This window comes from Podarcis erhardii, assembly GCF_964252035.2.
Source record: "Podarcis erhardii genome assembly, chromosome: 1".
Taxonomy (NCBI): Eukaryota; Metazoa; Chordata; class Lepidosauria; order Squamata; family Lacertidae; genus Podarcis; species Podarcis erhardii.
The window spans coordinates 45,192,196-45,209,660 of NC_138497.1; the positions used below are offsets into that span (position 1 = coordinate 45,192,196).

Below are 17,465 nucleotides of genomic sequence, written 5' to 3' on the forward strand. Positions count from 1 at the left end.
TCTTGAAATCCGAGGTTAAGAACAGTTCTATCTCATAATCTTTGTCACCATACTCTTTCTGTTTACCCCTTCAGAGTTTCTAGATTGTGGCTGAGCTGATTTTTTATCATGGCAGCCTTGCGTAAAAGAAAAAGAAAAACTCACACACCGTTTTGAGGTCAGTAGCAGCCTGCAAGTTTAATTGTTAATAAATAATATGCTACCAGTTCCCTGAAGAATCACTCCATATGTAAAACTACTGGAGGAAAAAGAGTAAACATAAATTATTGCCTTATATTGATAATTTACAATCTGTTTCATAAAGACAAAAGTGTACTGGCTTCAAAAGAGACACACAAATATTTAGCCAATGATTATTCAGAATTTAAAACTTTAGCCAAATGAATTGTATGCTCATAGATCTATAGTTATGACACATAAATTACTAAGATGCAATTAAAAACTATTATTTCAGCAAAGCATTATTTTTAACTTCTAACTGTAGTTAGCATTTGAGAAATTCACATTTGATTTCAAATTCATTATTTGCTTTCCCTGGCCTATAAGATTGCCTCCTGCTTTATGTGTTTGAATCCCCTAAGTCCTGTTCAATCTGCTTTTAGATTGCTGTTATATTGGTTTTAGGCTGCATTTTTCTTAATGATATTGGGTTTGAAAGAAAAAATGGGGTGGGGAGGGGTGAGGAATGCACTGCTGAGAGAGTCTAGATGGAATTCAATGCCGTGCTCTTCCAGTCATTCTGTCTGCACAAGTATTTCACCTCTCTAGACAGAATGATACCCTCACCTCTCCTCTCCGCCCAGGTGCGCTGTTCTGGATGTTCTCCCACCATCTTCTCCAAAATCACAGCTAAGGTTACGGGCACAGGAAGGAGTGGGGGAGCCCATTTCTGCAAGTGAAAGTCCTTGTGTTGGGCTTCCACTGACAGGGATGCTTAGTCGACTCCCACCCATTAAAAATATTCAGCAGGCTATAACTACTTCTAAATAAATACATACATTTTAAACCAGTGCTTGCGATTCTATAGTGCAATTACAGTGGTACCTCTGGTTACGAACTCAATTCGTTCCGGAGGTCTGTTCTTAACCCGAAACCGTTCATAACCTGAGGCGCACTTTTGCTAATGGGGCCTCCCACTGCGGTCGCACTGCTAGCGCGCAATTTCTGTTCTCATCCTGAGGTAAAGTTCTCAACCCGAGGTACTACTTCTGAGTTAGTGGAGTTTGTCACCCGAAGTGTTTGTAACCCGAAGCGTTTGTAACCCGAGGTACCACTGTACGTAACAGGGGGCACAGGGAAGTCCTGAGTAGCAGTTAAGTCAAATTATTTTAGGTTTCCAGAGCAAATGTGTAATGGTTCTAGGGGTTGCGCGTGTGTAAATCGGCACCACACTTGGCTGGGTTACCTGGGTGAACCCTTTCTGTCTGGACAGCCACCCATCCGTGGCTGCCACAAATCGCTGGCAGAATCCGTCAGTGGGCGTTTCTTGAACTTCTTCCAGCAAAGAAGCTCTTTGACGCCTAGTCTCCGCCTACTCTCCCTGCGCGGAAGTCTTCTGCACAGGGAGGGTGTGGGCAGCGGAGGACCCATGCTCTCCCCGCTGGTCTCCAGTGAGGAGTCATGGAGCCCCCTCACCAATTCCCCCATCTGCCCCCCTTCTCCACTGGTGCTACGCTGATTTCCTTCCCCAGCAGATGGGCTGCCTCTCTCCCTCCTGGGACACTCTCCGGCATCCCTCTGGAGCCCTCCCTCCTCCTCTGGCTCCGATGGCAGTTCCCTGACAAAATGCTTTGCAAACTACTGGGCTACAAACATTTTCAAAGTGCAGTAAGACTATTTTAAGCTGAGGTAGCCAGTGAAGATTTGTATAGTTAAAGCTAGGGTTTTCCCAGTAGTGATTATGGAAGTGAGAGCTGGACCATAAAGAAGATTGATTACCAAAGAATTGATTCTTTTGAATTATGGTGCTGGAGGAGACTCTTGAGAGTCCCATGGACTGCAAGAAGATCAAACCTATCCATTCTTAAGGAAATCAGCCCTGAGTGCTCACTGGAAGGACAGATCATGAAGCTGAGGCTCCAATACTTTGGCCAACTCATGAGAAGAGAAGACCCCCTGGAAAAGACCCTGATGTTGGGAAAGATGGAGGGTACAAGGAGAAGGGGGTGACAGAGGACGAGATGGTTGGACAGTGTTCTCGAAGCTACCAGCATGAGTTTGACCAAACTGCGGGAGGCAGTGGAAGACAGGAATGCCTGGCGTGCTCTGGTCCATGGGGTCATGAAGAGTCGGACACGACTAAACAACAACAGAGCCAGTGAAGATAAACTAATCTGTGGAAAACATAGCACATTATCATTCATATATATATATATATATATGTCAGGGAACTGCCATCAGTGCCGGAGGGAGAGAGCAAAAGCCAGAGGGTTTCCAGAGGGCATCCAGGGATTGGGAGAAGCAGCCCATCTTCTGGGGAAGAGAATCAGCGTAGCACCAGTGGAGAAGGGGGGCAGATGGGGGAAGCGGTGAGGCGGTCCCAGGACTCCTTGCCTGGGACCAGTGGAGAGAGTAGGGGTCCTCTGTTGCCCACACCCTCCTTGCGCAGAAGGCTTTCATGCAGAGAGAGTAGTAGGAGACTAGGCGTCAAAGAGCTTCTTTGCTGGAAGAAGTTTAAGAAACGCCCACTGACGGATTCTGCCAGCGATTGAGTCAGCCACAGGTGAGTGGCTGTCTGGACAGAAAAGGTTCACTTTGGCAACCCAGCCAGGTGTTTGCACCCAGCTGGGGAGATAAGCACCGGCTTACGCACGAGCAGCCCCTAGAACCATTTATATATATATATATGTTGTAGTGGTTCTAGGGGTTGCTCGTTCATAAAATCAGCGCCACACCTGGCTGGGTTGCCTGAGTGAACCCTTTCTGTCCGGACAGCCACTCACCCGTGGCTGTCTCAATCGCTGGCAGAATCCGTCAGTGGGCGTTTCTTGAACTTCTTCCAGCAAAGAAGCTCTTTGACGCCTAGTCTCCGCCTACTCTCCCTGCGTGGAAGCCTTCTGCGCAGGGAGGGTGTGGGCAGCGGAGGACCCGTGCTCTCCCCGCTGGTCTCCGGCGAGGAGTCAGGGAGCCACCTCGCCGATTCCCCCATCTGCCCCCCTTCTCCACTGGTGCTACGCTGATTTCCTTCCCCAGAAGATGGGCTGCCTCTCTCCCTCCTGGGACGCTCTCCGGAATCCCTCTGGAGCCCTCCCTCTCCCTCTGGCTCCCACACACACACACACACACACACACACATATATATATATATAATTATTTATTATTATTATTATTATTATTATTTATTATTATTATTATTATTATTATTATTATTTATTATTATTATTATTATTATTATTATTATTATTATTATTTATTATTATTATTATTATTATTATTATTATTATTATTATTATTATTAACTTAATGCAAAAGCTATGCATCTATCTTTTCTCGATAGTTTTCCCTATAATGCCTATTTTGTTTGGTGTCTTTTTCTCTCTACTGCTTTTCGCAAAGCGTGGAGGATCGAATCTTCATTATTCTGAATATTGTAGCTGGTCAATCCCACCAGTTTATCAAAATCCTCCTCTGTATATGTAAAGCTTTGGAGTCCATATGGAGAACAAGGTCCAGTCACATTAACGTCACCCTGCTTCAGTTCAGAGGGGCTGCGTTCCACACCTGCAAAACAAAGGTCGTTATCACATGACTGACACTACTCTCTGCATGTGCTGCCTTCTTCTTTGCAAAAGCTGATCAGTGGCACTTTTGAAATGAGATCCAATGAATATGCTATCTCTGCAGTGTGTGACTCATGGGAAAAGTACCCATCCAAAATGGGAAGGTATTTGCATGAACAGGTACCCCAGTGTTAATATGGTGGCATATTGGGGGCTGGGGTCCTTGTTTGGGTAAAAAGGTGGTGTAAATGAGAAATGGATGCCTTCCAAGATATCACTGCTAAACCCAGTACAAAGGTTCCCAAGGTGAAGGCGATGACTTTGGTATGACTTCCCCCGATTTTTGATGTGATGTGTCAAAACTCAGACATTACACTATCCATTAAAAAAAAAAACCCCCATGATATATTTTTACTTCTAAAAATTTCCAGGCAGCTCTGGGCACTCCCTGCTAGTAAACAAACAAACAAACAAGCTTACCTGGTGCTTTATATTTTCTGAATGTGTCATTTATCAGAGGAAAGAAAACAACAATGGGTGCTTTCGAATTCTCGAGATCTTCAAAGACATAGCACTCCTTCAGATCCTTATCCTTAATATGACTCAGATCTACTTTGGGGAAAGGAATTCCTTGCTTTGCAAAGTATCTGGAGGCTTCTTGTAAAGGCTGGATTGACGGAAGACAAAAACTGAAATGAGACTTCACCCTTACTAAAATAATTTATTTTGGTTTTTTAGGTACAAAGATGCTTAGGTTTGAGACCTTCCCATACACCTCACTTCCTGCCATGATGTGCAGACTTCCTGTGCACCTGTGTGTGTAGGCAGGTGGAGACAAACCTGACATCACTGAGCCTATGGGAATCCGTGAATGGGTGTTGCTCCTCTAGCGGAGCAGAGTGTGTCCTTTGGATTCATTTTGATCTCCTTAGAGTGATCAAACTGCTTTACACACATTACATAAATAAATCTTTCAAGAGTAAGCAAATGAGGATCTGGAGATGAGAGATCCCTGCTTTTTAATGGTTGTCTAAGCGAGTCCACAGTGAAAGATCAAACTTGAATTTTGGACTTATTTACCGGTTCCCAACTCACTATCTTAGCATTAACTTGTACAGTGGTACCTGTACAAGTTAGTACTTAATTCGTTCCGGAGGTCCGTTCTTAACCTGAAACTGTTCTTAACCTGAAGCACCACTTTAGCTAATGGGGCCTCCCACTGCTGCCACCCCGCCGGAGCACGATTTCTGTTCTCATCCTGAAGCAAAGTTCTTAACCAAAGGTACTATTTCTGGGTTAGCAGAGTGTAACCTGAAGTGTACGTAACCTGAAGCGTATGTAACCCGAGGTACCACTGTATATCAAAGTATTTTGATGGCACTATATCGGGAAGTGTACTCCATTAAATCATAAAACACCATTTAAACAATAAAAATACAGATAATCATTAAGATGCCTGGTTGACAAGTGAGAGAAGAGCATGATTAACTTTTGATGAGAAGTAGGCTGAAGGCAAGAAGAACTAGCACTAGAGGTTAAAACAGGACAGAAGAGAAACCCCCCCATTCCAGTATAAACCTGTGCCATCAACTACAGCAGGGGGGAAGGCACTGTAGCCCTCCAGATGTTGCTGAACTACAACTCCCATCAGCCGCAGCCAGCATGACCAATGGTTGGGGTAATGAGAGTTGTAATTCAGAAACATCTGGAGGAGCACAGGTTCCCACCCCTGATCTAGAGTGTCTGGGATTCTGGCACCCTGCTGGGGAATAACTGTATTTGGCTTTATCGCCAATCACATTTCCCACTTCAGTTCTTTCTTACAATATGCCAACTGGTCTGAACTGGGTAGTCCTCATGTAATGGAAATTCCAAAAGCATTATGAAGATGGAACAATTTGGTAAGCAGTTTCTGATTGGCTACCTGGAACATTTACATCAAAGGTGGTGCAAACTAAATGCTGTCTTATTATGGAGGCCAGCTTTCCCAGCTCTGAATTTTCAATAAAATTCTAGAGCATTGTCCCAGTGTCTGGATTCCATTGGAAACTACAAGATCTGAAATCCACAACACTACAACTGCCTGAGCCACCTGCTGGATTACTGTATATTGCAATGTTCTCAGGGTTTGTTGGTTTGTTTGTTTTTGTGTTGGCAGTGTGAGATAGGGACTCCAATTCACTGACTGCATCATTGGGATAACTGTAAGTGAGGACATAGACTTTCAGGGACACATTTAACCTCAGTCAACCTTTTGAACCTGGGGGCATACTTGTGGATTTGTCTGTTGCTATATTCTTCTTCCTGGTGCCTTTTGTTAATGTGAATAAAATTATCTGGCTATATATCAGGTGTGTGTGTCAAGGGACGAGGGGAGGACATTTTCTCTGATATCCAAATTTGACTCCCAGATTTTCCTTGGGGTGGGATCTGAATCTAGAACTGAATTCTCAACCCGCAAAAAAATAACTCATAGCCTGCTGAACCCAACCCTAGTTACAACCCACATGTTTCACTAATGTCCCACTGTATGATCATTGTCATAGACTGACTAGTCCAATGAATCCCTAGAATCATGAAAAAGTCTAAATCCAGGCAGCAAAGCAAAATCATAAAAACTTAACTTATGTCCACAATTCAGAAGGCCACAGTGACAAAAAGCAAGCCAGGAGTAGGAAGGGAAGCAGGACTAAGACAAAGACTCAATGGTAGTGGGAAAGTAGCAAAGACCAAGGTGAAAAGCAGGAAACAGAGGGGCCATACCTCTGTAATAGTAGATCCTAATAACTAATGAGTAGTCTGCTCCAAGGACTATCTCATTTTGCTGCCTATCATGAAGTGTCAGGGAACTGACATCAGGACGAGAGGTGGAGGCAAGGCTCCCAAGCGATGCAGGAGAGGGAAGGAATTCAGCGTAACACTGGTAGAGAAGGGAGGGAAATGGAGGATTTGGAGAGAGGTCTCCAAGACCCTTCACCCAAGACTAGTGGAGAGAGCGCGGACACGCCTCTGCCTTCCCCTTACTTGCGCAGACGAGTTCCGCGCAGGGAAAGTAGGAGGGGACTTGGCGTCAAACAGCTCTTATGCTGGAAGAGGTTCAAGAAACACCCACTGACGGATTCTGCGAGTGACTGACCGGCCACGGAGTGTGAGCTGTCAGCCAAAGCATGGTTGGCCAGGCAATCTAACTAAAACTGAAGGCAACTTACGCACAAGTAACCCCTTACAACCATTACATGAAGAATAAGATATTACAGAGAGAGGGAGAGAAAGGATAGAGAATCCATCTAGTCAATCAGACTGGTACTTGAATCTTGGAGGTTTTTAAGGAGAAGTTGGGTGGCCATCTGCCATAGATGCTTTAGCTGAGATTCCTGCATTGTAGGGGATTGGACTAAAAGACTCTTGGGTCCCTTCCAACTCTGCAATTCTATGATTCTATTATAGGTCCAGCAGGGCTGGCTTTGTCAAGCAGCCAGTTAAATGTTATCGTGTAGTAAAATGACCTGCAAAATGCTGAAGTTTTAATTTGTTTTATCAACTTCAGATTTAAATTTGGTCATTTTAAATATACTTACAATTGCCCTAATATCAATTTAGGGAATTTATCAGTGAAACCAACTATTGTGAAGACCAAGGGTGAGATGGTTAGAGTGACAGCTGAGTAAGGAAACTGGGGAGTTTGAAAATAAGGTCACACTTAACTGAAGTTGCTTCTTTTTTTAAAGCCAACCAACTATGGACTTCAGAAGCTATGGCTTCCAACTGGAGGCAGTTCAATAAAAGTTGGGTGTAGCAGCTGCTGCAGCATGTTCTGATCAGCCCATATAGAACAGCTTAGTATGTGTATGAGCTCTTCATGTTTCTACTGGTAATGGTGTGAAACGGCTTCACAAAATGGGGGCAACCCGTGAGACAAAGCTACATTACACTGTGACAGGAAGTCATTGCCATGCAGAGCAGAAGCTATTTTCAAGCAGCCTCCAAGTGGTGTTTATAACATAAGAACACATCAACTGATGCTTATCATTTTCTCTAGGGCTCATAATCCATATAAAACTAGAAAGCAATGATTCAAAAACTAAAAATGTCTCACAGATGTTTGTGATCCTGAAGAATAATTTAAATGTATAATGACATCCACTTTCCTCTCAGGCCTCAGGAGTGGTGGGTAGCTGATATCTAGATATGCTGCAGTATCTGTGATAGACAGGTATTCTGATGTAGCTGTCAGCTGGTTGGGAAGAGTGTCTAGATCAGTATCTGAAAGGCAAATACCATGGTTAGCAATTAATAGTCTGCTGCTACTTTGATTAATATACATTTTCACAGTTTTCTGTATTTGCAGTTCTAAAAAGAGCTTTGCATTCCAAAGCTCAAGATCCTTTACTCCTTCCCCAACAATATCACAACTGGAAAGAGACCTGCTGGAATGTAATGTAAAAGTGCTGTCTAAAATGTATAAAATATCATTGGAATATTGGGATATTATTGGAATGGGAGACAAAGGATGAGCAAGTAAAATCTTCAATGATACAATGGGCAATAGATATTGGTCATCATATAGATATGGAAGCATGGGAAGGGTTGTGGAATATGGATATAAAATTGACAGTATGTTATGATCTAAGAGAAAATTATATGAAAATGATATACTGATGGTATCCAAAACTGAGTAAATTGGCAAAAATGTATAAATCTAAATCAAATAAGTGTTGGAAATGTAAAGAGAATGAAGGTTCTTTTTATCACATGTGGTGGTCTTGTAGTAAGGTTAAAGCTTACTGGAAAATGATATATACTGAATTGAAAAGGATGTTTAAAATAATGTTTGTAAAAAAATCCCATAAGCATTTCTTTTGGAATTATAGGGACAGAACTACCAAAACTGTACAGAAACTTCTTCATGTACGCTACTACAGCGGCAAGAATGTTACTTGCCCCAAAATGGAAAGAGGCAGAAGTCCCAGCAAAGGAAGAATGGATACAAAAACTTATGAAAAATGCAGTAATAGTGAAACTTCCTGGACGAATAAGAAATTAAGATAACAAACTTTTTTTATATAAAAGAATGGAAATGGTTTGTTGCATATTTACAGATAAATTGTAAACAGATAAGAACATTGGCAGGATTATTGTAATAACCTGAAGTTTGATAAGAGTATATATTTAAAATAGATGAATAAATGAGCAAACTAAGTTAATTTGGATATGCAGAAGATATTAAAAATAAATTTAAAGAACCGCAGAAAGAGGGAGAAGGAAGTCAAGTTTTGAAATGTTAAAATGATTGTCAAATTAGTGAAATGTATAAACCTGAAAAGCATAAATAATTTTTTTTAAAAAAAATTCATCTCAATTATCATCAACCCAGTTAAAATTTAAAACTTGGAGATCAGTCAACTTGGTTAGTGAAGCCCTGACCACGTACCTTTCCATATGGCAAAGTTTTTATTATCTATATATCCATCATTTAATTGGAATTCCTTTATGAAATTGTAGAACTTTGAGGTTGTAATCCTTTGTGTTAAGACTTCACGAAGGGTCTTCATGAATTTATTGGCAGGGATAACCAATTGAGTATTCAATTCATCTGCTTTTGGTGGCTGAGGTGGTCTTTCTTCTGCAAGTCAGAATAAATGGTAAATTTTATTTACTGAAGCAGTCATAAGGAACACATGCAATGATATGAACTGATGTATAGTGAAATAATCAGCGTTCCCCCCGATTATGTGACGGCTGTATATTTATCAAATATATACCATATTGAGGAAGCCATATTCAGGTGTCTGTTCACATAAAATGAATGCGTACAGAGGTAGTCTCTGCACATTCAGCTAAACCCTAATAAAAGTAGGTAGGTAAGGTGCAGAGTTCATTCCTTATGATGGGTGCAGGCTGTTCCTTACATACCTTATCATCAGGACTATCCCAAGATATTTTGCTGCCTGAGCTGAAGAACAAGATGATGCCACCCTTCCAAGCCAACCAGACCGGCAAATAAATCTAAATGCAAGCTCATGGAAAAGTGGAAGAGATCAGCTCTGCACTACAGGCAAATCCCCATTTACGTGTGTTCCATATGTGCGCAACCACACACCTGCTGCCATGGGTTAATTTGTTATTGGCATAAAACTGCACTGCCTTCCTTTGAAAATACAGCAATGGAAGTTGCAAAATCTATTGCTATATTTGCTGCTGCTAGCTTAGACAGGAATTTTGTCAGTATATTGGTGCTAGATGAGGGCCAATAAACCAAAGCTTAATCCTGACAAGATGTTAAGTCCTGTGGGTTGGGTTGGTTCTTGTAGCTGAGGACTAGATAGTTAGTGTGTTCTAGATGGGATTGTACTCCCTTTGAAAGAAGGAACATAGGTCTAGAGGTGGTAGAGTCCACATTGTCACTAGAAGACCAAAGTGACCTTAGTGGCACATCAAGCGTTTTGCCAGTTCCAGCTGGTTCACCAGCTACAGCCATTCCTATAAAGCCAGGTGAAGAAGAAGAAGAAGAAGAAGAAGAAGAAGAAGAAGAAGAAGAAGAGGAGGAGGAGGAGGTGGTGGTGTTTGGATTTGATATCCCGCTTTATCACTACCTGAAGGAGTCTCAAAGTGGCTAATATTCTCCTTTCCCTTCCTCCCCCACAAGTGTGACTAGAAGTGTGACTAGAAGTGTGACTAGCTCAAGGTCACCCATCAGATGCATGTGGAGGAGTGGGGACACGAACCCGGTTCACCAGATTACGAGTCTACCACTCTTAACCACTACACCACACTGGCCAATGAGCTCTTAATCTAATGGCTGGATTACTGTAACATGCTGTGTGTGAGGCTGTCCTTAAAGATGATCCAGAAACCCTGGTTGTGCAGACTGTAGTGGCCAGGTTGCTTAGTGGCTTAACCTATTGGGACCATGTGACACTGATTCCGAAAGAGATGCACTGGGTGCCAATGCACTATACATTGTTTTCTAGTTCTGGGTAGTTCACTCACTATGGCTCCTTTTTGGACAGAGATGACTTGGACATGGTACTAGTAATTTACTGATTGGATTATTGCAATGTGCTGTGCAGTGTGAGAGCCAGTGTGGTGTAGTTGTTAAGAGCGGTAGTCTTGCAATCTGGGGAACCAGGTTCGCGTCTCCGCTCCTCCACATGCAGCTGCTGGGTGACCTTGGGCTCGTCACACTTCTCTGAAGTCTCTCAGCCCCACTCACCTCACAGAGTGTTTGTTGTGGGGGAGGAAGGGAAAGGAGAATGTTAGCCGCTTTGAGACTCCTTCGGGTAGTGATAAAGCGGGATATCAAATCCAAACTCTTCTCTTCTTCTTCTTCTTGCTAGGGAATGCCATTGAAGGTGACTAGGAAACTATACATACACACACACACACAGCTTTTCTGTTTCATCATATCATCAACACATTCTGTGTTATAGTCATATGCAGGATAAGAAGAAGCAAAAAATAACATAAATATAAGACATATATAAATTAATATTAGTAGTAACATTACTTATCCCTCCAGTTTTTTTGGCTCTTGTAAATGTTATCTTTAATTCCCCTTACACTCTTTCTTTGGTTTCCTAACTGCTATCTTTTCAATTGTGTTTCCTTACTCTACTAAATTCTTTTCATTACCTTATATAATCCCACGTTATAACCGCTACTGCTGAGTTATTTGTCAGTCTGTTACCATTATTTTTGTTACAATATTTTTCCATATAATCTATATATAATCCCCAGTCCTCTTTTAAATCCTTGTCATCTTTTGTTTCTTAATCTATTTGTCATGCTGGCAAGTTCTAAATATTCTAATAATTTAAGATGCCTAGGAAAACTTCAACTGGCTCAAAATATGGAAAAGGGGACACAATCTCTTAGAGTAAACAAATGAAACTTTAGCACAAGGCATGATCCAAGTCTGTCATTTTATCAGGGCAAGTTACCTGTTTACTGTTGTCACAATTGTTGTTGTTTTTTCAAAATTTATCTTCTGTACCATGAAAATAAATAACAAACAGTATTTTTTAAAAAAAAAATATCAGCAGCCAGATTATCGGCTGGTGTTCACTTTAGAATTCACATATAGAATTAATATGACCCCTGCTTTAAAAACAGCTGCACTGGTTGCCAGGTTGTTTCTGAGGCCAATTCAAGGTGCTTACACTACTGTTTAGAACCCAGAACAATTTAGACCCAAAGTATTTGTACCTTCCCTAAAGACCCTCTCAAGCTGAGATCTGTGGAGTTCCACCACCCTCTGAGATTCATGGGAGATGACCTGGGAAAGGAACATTCCCTGTGGCAGCCCCTAAATTATGGGATTCCTTCCTCATAGAGGTGTGCCTGGCACCTTCATTGTACAGCTTTTGTTGTATGTTGAAGACATACCTCTTAACCCTGGCCTTTGACACTTGTGATATGCAGTGCTTTTTTTCTTTAAAAAACAAATAGTTCAAAATGGGAAAAATAAATACGGAAAATGGACAAAAGTACAAAGAACACGCATTACCTCATATTACACAGCTGACAGCTCACAGTAACTTCCACAATGGCATGATGTTGTGTGCACTAACATCTTCCTACTCATATTGAAATACTGCCAAACTTTCAATGAGGCCAAACTTTCATCAGCAAAACACCACACATGCACATTCCACACTGCTTCACACATTAAACGTTCGCTTCAATCTGAGACTCAGGAAACACCGTGACAGGAAATGAGGCCACCACTGGGGGTAGCAACGGAACTGATAATTCACCATGCTAGAGAAGAAACTAAAATTTTTAAAAATTTTAGTTTCTTCTCCCGTTAGATTCACAAAATGTTTAGGGGTATGCGTATCCCTGCATCCCCCCAGAAAAAAGCACTGGTGATATGTATATTTTTAGAACTCACTCTGGTGGTGATTGTAATTTTTTTATGCTGCATATTATATCATCTGAGGATGTTCTGGCGAACGGCAGGTAATAATCAAATAACAATAATGTGCCAACTCAAGTTGCTAGTGTTGAAATCAGCTTTCTACAATTTGGGACCCAGGCACTTTAAAAATGTGCAGCCCTGGGATTCCTTACCAGGAAGGATGGCCTAAAAATATATTAAGTACATAATTAGCATACTATGGGGAGGGACAGGATGAAGAAGAATTTTAAATTTTATAACCAAATGTAAAACGAAACATGGATGACTAACCAATATCTTGTACTTTGTCCCTGGTAAGCAGGTACCACAGACCTTCTTCTGAAGAATCAAGTGCACGCCAGGCATCCAGTAGGTTATAAGAAAATACATTACTCCACACACCTAGAGAAAAGGAGGGAGAAATAAAGTAAGAAGTGCAAACATCATAAGGGGTGATCTGCATCCCAGTTTGTTGTGGCTACTTTCTTTTTTCCCTCCACTGTCACCACCAAAAGTAATGGGGTCTTGCAGGGGGGGCACCAAAAATTGCTTGGGGTTGGTCTCATTGGGTCTTCCGGCCAGGGATTAGCCACACCTATGTTAAGCTCCAGGTGAGCTACACCTTTTGAGGGACAAGGCATGACAGGAAAGCTGAAAGCAAAGCGAAAATAACCTAAAGCACAATGTTTGAAAGCCCTCACACCAGATATTTGCAATAAAAAAATCATTTTGCATCTTTCTTGGTTCCCTCGGAAAGGTGTGTGAGGACTAACTGAGGTTCAGTGTTTTAAAAGTGTTTCAAAGAAAGATGACATTTTACAATGTCCTTCACAACATTATCAGGGTTTGAATTGGGCACTCTAACTCAAAGAAGATAATTCTTCAGCTGAGTTTCCAACAACCTGCAACCTTCCTTTGACTCTGCCATTACTATTACCGAATACAATCCAGGAAGGAAAGTTAGTTCTCCTCTAGCCACTGACAGTAAACTTTGACTCTACTAGTCCTGTGAATATTCGAGGCAAAACAATAATGGAGTTGTCTTAAGGAATGAATTAGTGTTGTGGAGGGATAGTTGCTATATAGGCTTCAGTTCACTAATTACTTAGATGACACCGTGACAATGTGCCAAATTAATAGATGATACCAAATTTGGAAGAGTTGCTTTAGTAAACAGGCTAAACATTTAAAAATATTTTAACACAGCAGATAGAAACAGAATAAAAGGCTTTAGGAACAAGTGTAAATTGAGAGAGACACACTAAATGCATGCATATGAGATCAGACTCCTAGCAATATTACTTCCAAGATGCATGTAGGGTTAATGCCTGTAATGGTTCTAGGGGTTGCTTGTGCGTAAGTTGCCGCCACTCTTGGCTTGGTTACCTGGTTGAACCCTTTCTGTCTGGACAGCCCTTCACTTCGTGGCTGTCTCAGTCGCTAGCAGAATCCGTCAGTGGGCGTTTTTTGAATCGCTTCCAGCAAAGAAGTTCTTTGACGCCAAGTCTCCTCCTACTCTCCCTGCGTGGAAGTCTTCTGCGCAGGGAGGGAGTGGGCAGCGGAGTACCCGTGCTCTCCCCGCTGGTTTCTGGTGAAGAGTCCTGGAGCCTCCTCTCCGATTCCCCCATCTGCCCCCCCTTCTCCACTGGTGTTACGCTGATTTCCTTCCCCAGCAGATGGGCTGCCTCTCTCCCTACTGGGACCCTCTCCGGCATCCCTCTGGAGCCTTCCCTCCGCCTCTGGCTCCGATGGCAGTTCCCTGACAATGCCCATCTGTTTGTTTTATATTATTTATCTGTGCATGGATAGTTTAATGTGAAATCAGGCTGGTTTTTGCTACACCACTCTGATTTTATCCAGAATGTACTGTTTTGCATACTGATTGGCAATTACATAAGTGTTGCTTACATGAAGAAAACAAGGGATGTAGAAATCACATTGTGTAAATTTTCCTCAGAGAATAAGCTGAACTGGGCAATTATTTGCCTCAGTAAAAGCTCAACTCTTTCACACTATCCTAAAGTCAGTGGAGCTTATTGCTAAGCAAGTATGTAGAGTAGAATAGCCTTGGTGATTTTTAGGCAGTAAACAAACCTTCATGCTACAGTCAGATTTTTTTTCTTCTAATAGGAATTAGAGGGATTTTTAACATTATAGTATCTTGAAAATGGTATATGCAGCTCATGTTTGTAAAAGTAGAGAATTTAAGTCACCTTTCATGAAACAGATTCCAGATTCTGGAAGTTTCCTCATCAGCCGTCCCATGAAGAATTTACTTCCAAAGTCCTCAGCACGAACATAGGCCCCATATTTTATTATTCCAACCTCAAAAGGAGTGAATTCCATCCATTCTATAACAGGACAAAAGCAATTATAGGTTCAAATTAAAAGTTTGCTTTGGTGAAATCTGGGTTTGTGGTTGTTGCATTTTGAGTAACTTATTTATCATAGCAGATATATGACCTGACCTGAATGTCAGAAAAGAGAAAGAAAAGCAGAACCGTATACACAAAGTTTTATTAAAACAGATACAAAAAATATTTTAAAAACGTAGGAAAAATTATTTTCAGTTCACAATGAGAGGAGAGCTGTGTTTTGTGGTCCCCATTCTCAGCTAGTGGGCACCATTTTACCTTCCTAGAAAGCTCAAAAGTGATGTCAGATAGCATTGACTTGACTCTCTTTGACTTCATGATGATGCTATGTGATGTTGTGACATTATCTTCCATCAGAATTAGGGCAAAGGTTCATGCCCACATTCTGGGGTTCAACAGAAGAAAAAAAGCACCCCAGATACTTCCTGGGAATACTAGCGCTGCAAGTGATAAGTTTGTTGTACTCTTGATCCTCTTACAAGCCCTCCATAAATTGCCAAGATGCTTCCCCAATGTTATAGCATTCAGAAAGAGCAGTGAAGTTGGAGGACCCCGGTTTGGCTAAGTCTTAATTAAAGGTATTACAAGATTGTCTTCAAATAATCTGAGATAATTATTCAACTCGGCTACAGTTATTTAAAGCGGTAGATGTAGGGAAGCTACCATAAATAGTGGGTTGGATCCTTTGTTTGCAGAACTCCTCTCTGCCACAATTGCATTAGCACCCAAAATGGTGATTCTAGCCTTGGATACCTATGGAAGCAGAAGGCTACCTGATCCCCACTTCTTGGAGGTGAAGTTCAAAAGTGAGCTTAGATAGCAGTTCCAATTTGGTAAAGTCAAATTAGCCAACCCACCATAAGAGAAAGATAGTGGCGACAACTTGGTGACAAGGAACACAGACGGCTGCAGGTAGTGATTGGACAACTGCCCCTTTATTTCCCTGGATTAATCTGCTTTGTTTCCCATGCCCTTGGATATCCACAAAGTCTATGGAGTGTCTTGGATATCCTCAATTTTCTGAATAAGAGGGCTCTTGCTTCTTTTTAATGAAAAGGCTGTTGTGCAACAGATCCTCATTAAAAATTCTGGATAGTCACATGACCTGCTCTGGAAATAAGGAAGGCTCCTGGTGAAAGAAGGAGAAGATCTTTCTGGCCTCCCCATCCCTTGCCTTACTGGTGCTGTAACATGCAAAGCATAGGTCACACACAGCTCAGCTAGGCTCCCACCTCATGTCCCATGAGCAGGTACTAGTTTTATCTCGCTCTAGCTGGAAGAGAGACCTTCTTTCTTAGGATGCTCAGCTGAAAGGATAGGTAAACACCTCTTCTCAAGACCAAGACCTATCAGGGTGTGACGTAAAGGCACAGAAGTGATATTCTGGTCCCCCTTTGCATTCTAAAGGTCTTCAATCGATGAAGGAGTGCTGTTTTTTACAGATCCCTCAATACAAGAGGGATCTTTCGGAGCAGATTTTCATGCTTGCTTATGTAACTAGTTTTTATACTTGTAAAATGTTTATATGCCTATTGTGGCATTTAGTGGCATATAAATAAATACATTAAATATGAAAAAGTGTTAATCATAAAGTCAGTAGTAAGTCAAGTCACCGTGGGAGCTTTTTCAGTTTCAAATCAAATACAATATGGGTAACATTACCTTTAAATTCTGCAAGGCTATAGTTGTCCTTGGTGTTGAGTACCATGTATATAGGCAGGGGGTTTTGACTGTGAGTCAGGGCACGCTTCTGCCCTGAGAGTGTGTCGCTGCATCTCTTAAATAATGGTTTAAATAACAACAAATTATTTAAACAGCAAGGAAATCCAATCCTACAAGCAGTAACAAATATTAGGAAGGGGTGGTGAGAAGACAAGCTTAATCCCTAACCCTGATTTCATCCGCATATCTAAAAATGCTTCATCTCCACCATCTCTCAGGCCCTGTTCACATCCCAACAGGCCTCATCTGAAGTGAAAGATGGGTTGAAATTCCTCTAAGGAATTAGCTGAGAATGTGTTTTGGGGGGTCCTTTAAAACAGTGTTTCCCAACCTTGGGCCTCCAGCTGTTTTCGAACTACTATTCCCATCACCCCTGACCACTGGTCTTGCTAGCTGAGGATTATGGGAGTTGTAGTCCAAAAACAGCTGGAGGCCCAAGCTTGGGAAATGCTGCTTTAAAATATTAAGAGAATTTCAGCCGCTGCCTGAAAAATATTTTGTGAAATCACACACACAGCTTTCTGCCAGCCAGTAGGACTGATGGAGAATTTCAGGAGCAGCTATAGATTCAACCCAATGGCAACTTCTGTTGGCTAGGCTCTGGTAAACTCTGAATTAAACTGCTGAAAAGCATCGTATGTGGAGCTGTCTTTGAAGGAAATTTGGAAACTGCTTTTGGTGCAGAATTCAGCAGGCCGGTTGCTCATCAAGACAAGATGGTCTGAGCACATTACACCGATCCTGGCATTA

General features: G+C 41.8%; 1 protein-coding gene across 5 annotated transcripts in view; it reads right to left on the reverse strand.

Annotated features, from left to right (window-relative positions):
- Positions 1-3,455: 3,455 nt before the first annotated feature.
- The window catches only part of LOC309340911 (cytosolic phospholipase A2 epsilon-like), a 69,606-nt gene continuing 55,596 nt past the window's right edge, over positions 3,456-17,465 (reverse strand). For all 5 annotated transcript variants that reach the window (XM_081860124.1, XM_081860123.1, XM_081860125.1 and 2 more), the window contains 7 exons: positions 16,656-16,770; positions 14,832-14,969; positions 12,910-13,020; positions 9,151-9,342; positions 7,816-7,982; positions 4,200-4,386; positions 3,456-3,720 (listed from right to left, as the gene is read on the reverse strand). In XM_081860124.1, the coding sequence (XP_081716250.1) occupies positions 3,512-3,720; positions 4,200-4,386; positions 7,816-7,982; positions 9,151-9,342; positions 12,910-13,020; positions 14,832-14,969; positions 16,656-16,770 (1,119 nt within the window). In that variant the 3' untranslated portion in view covers positions 3,456-3,511. The remainder of the gene's footprint in view (positions 3,721-4,199; positions 4,387-7,815; positions 7,983-9,150; positions 9,343-12,909; positions 13,021-14,831; positions 14,970-16,655; positions 16,771-17,465) is intronic.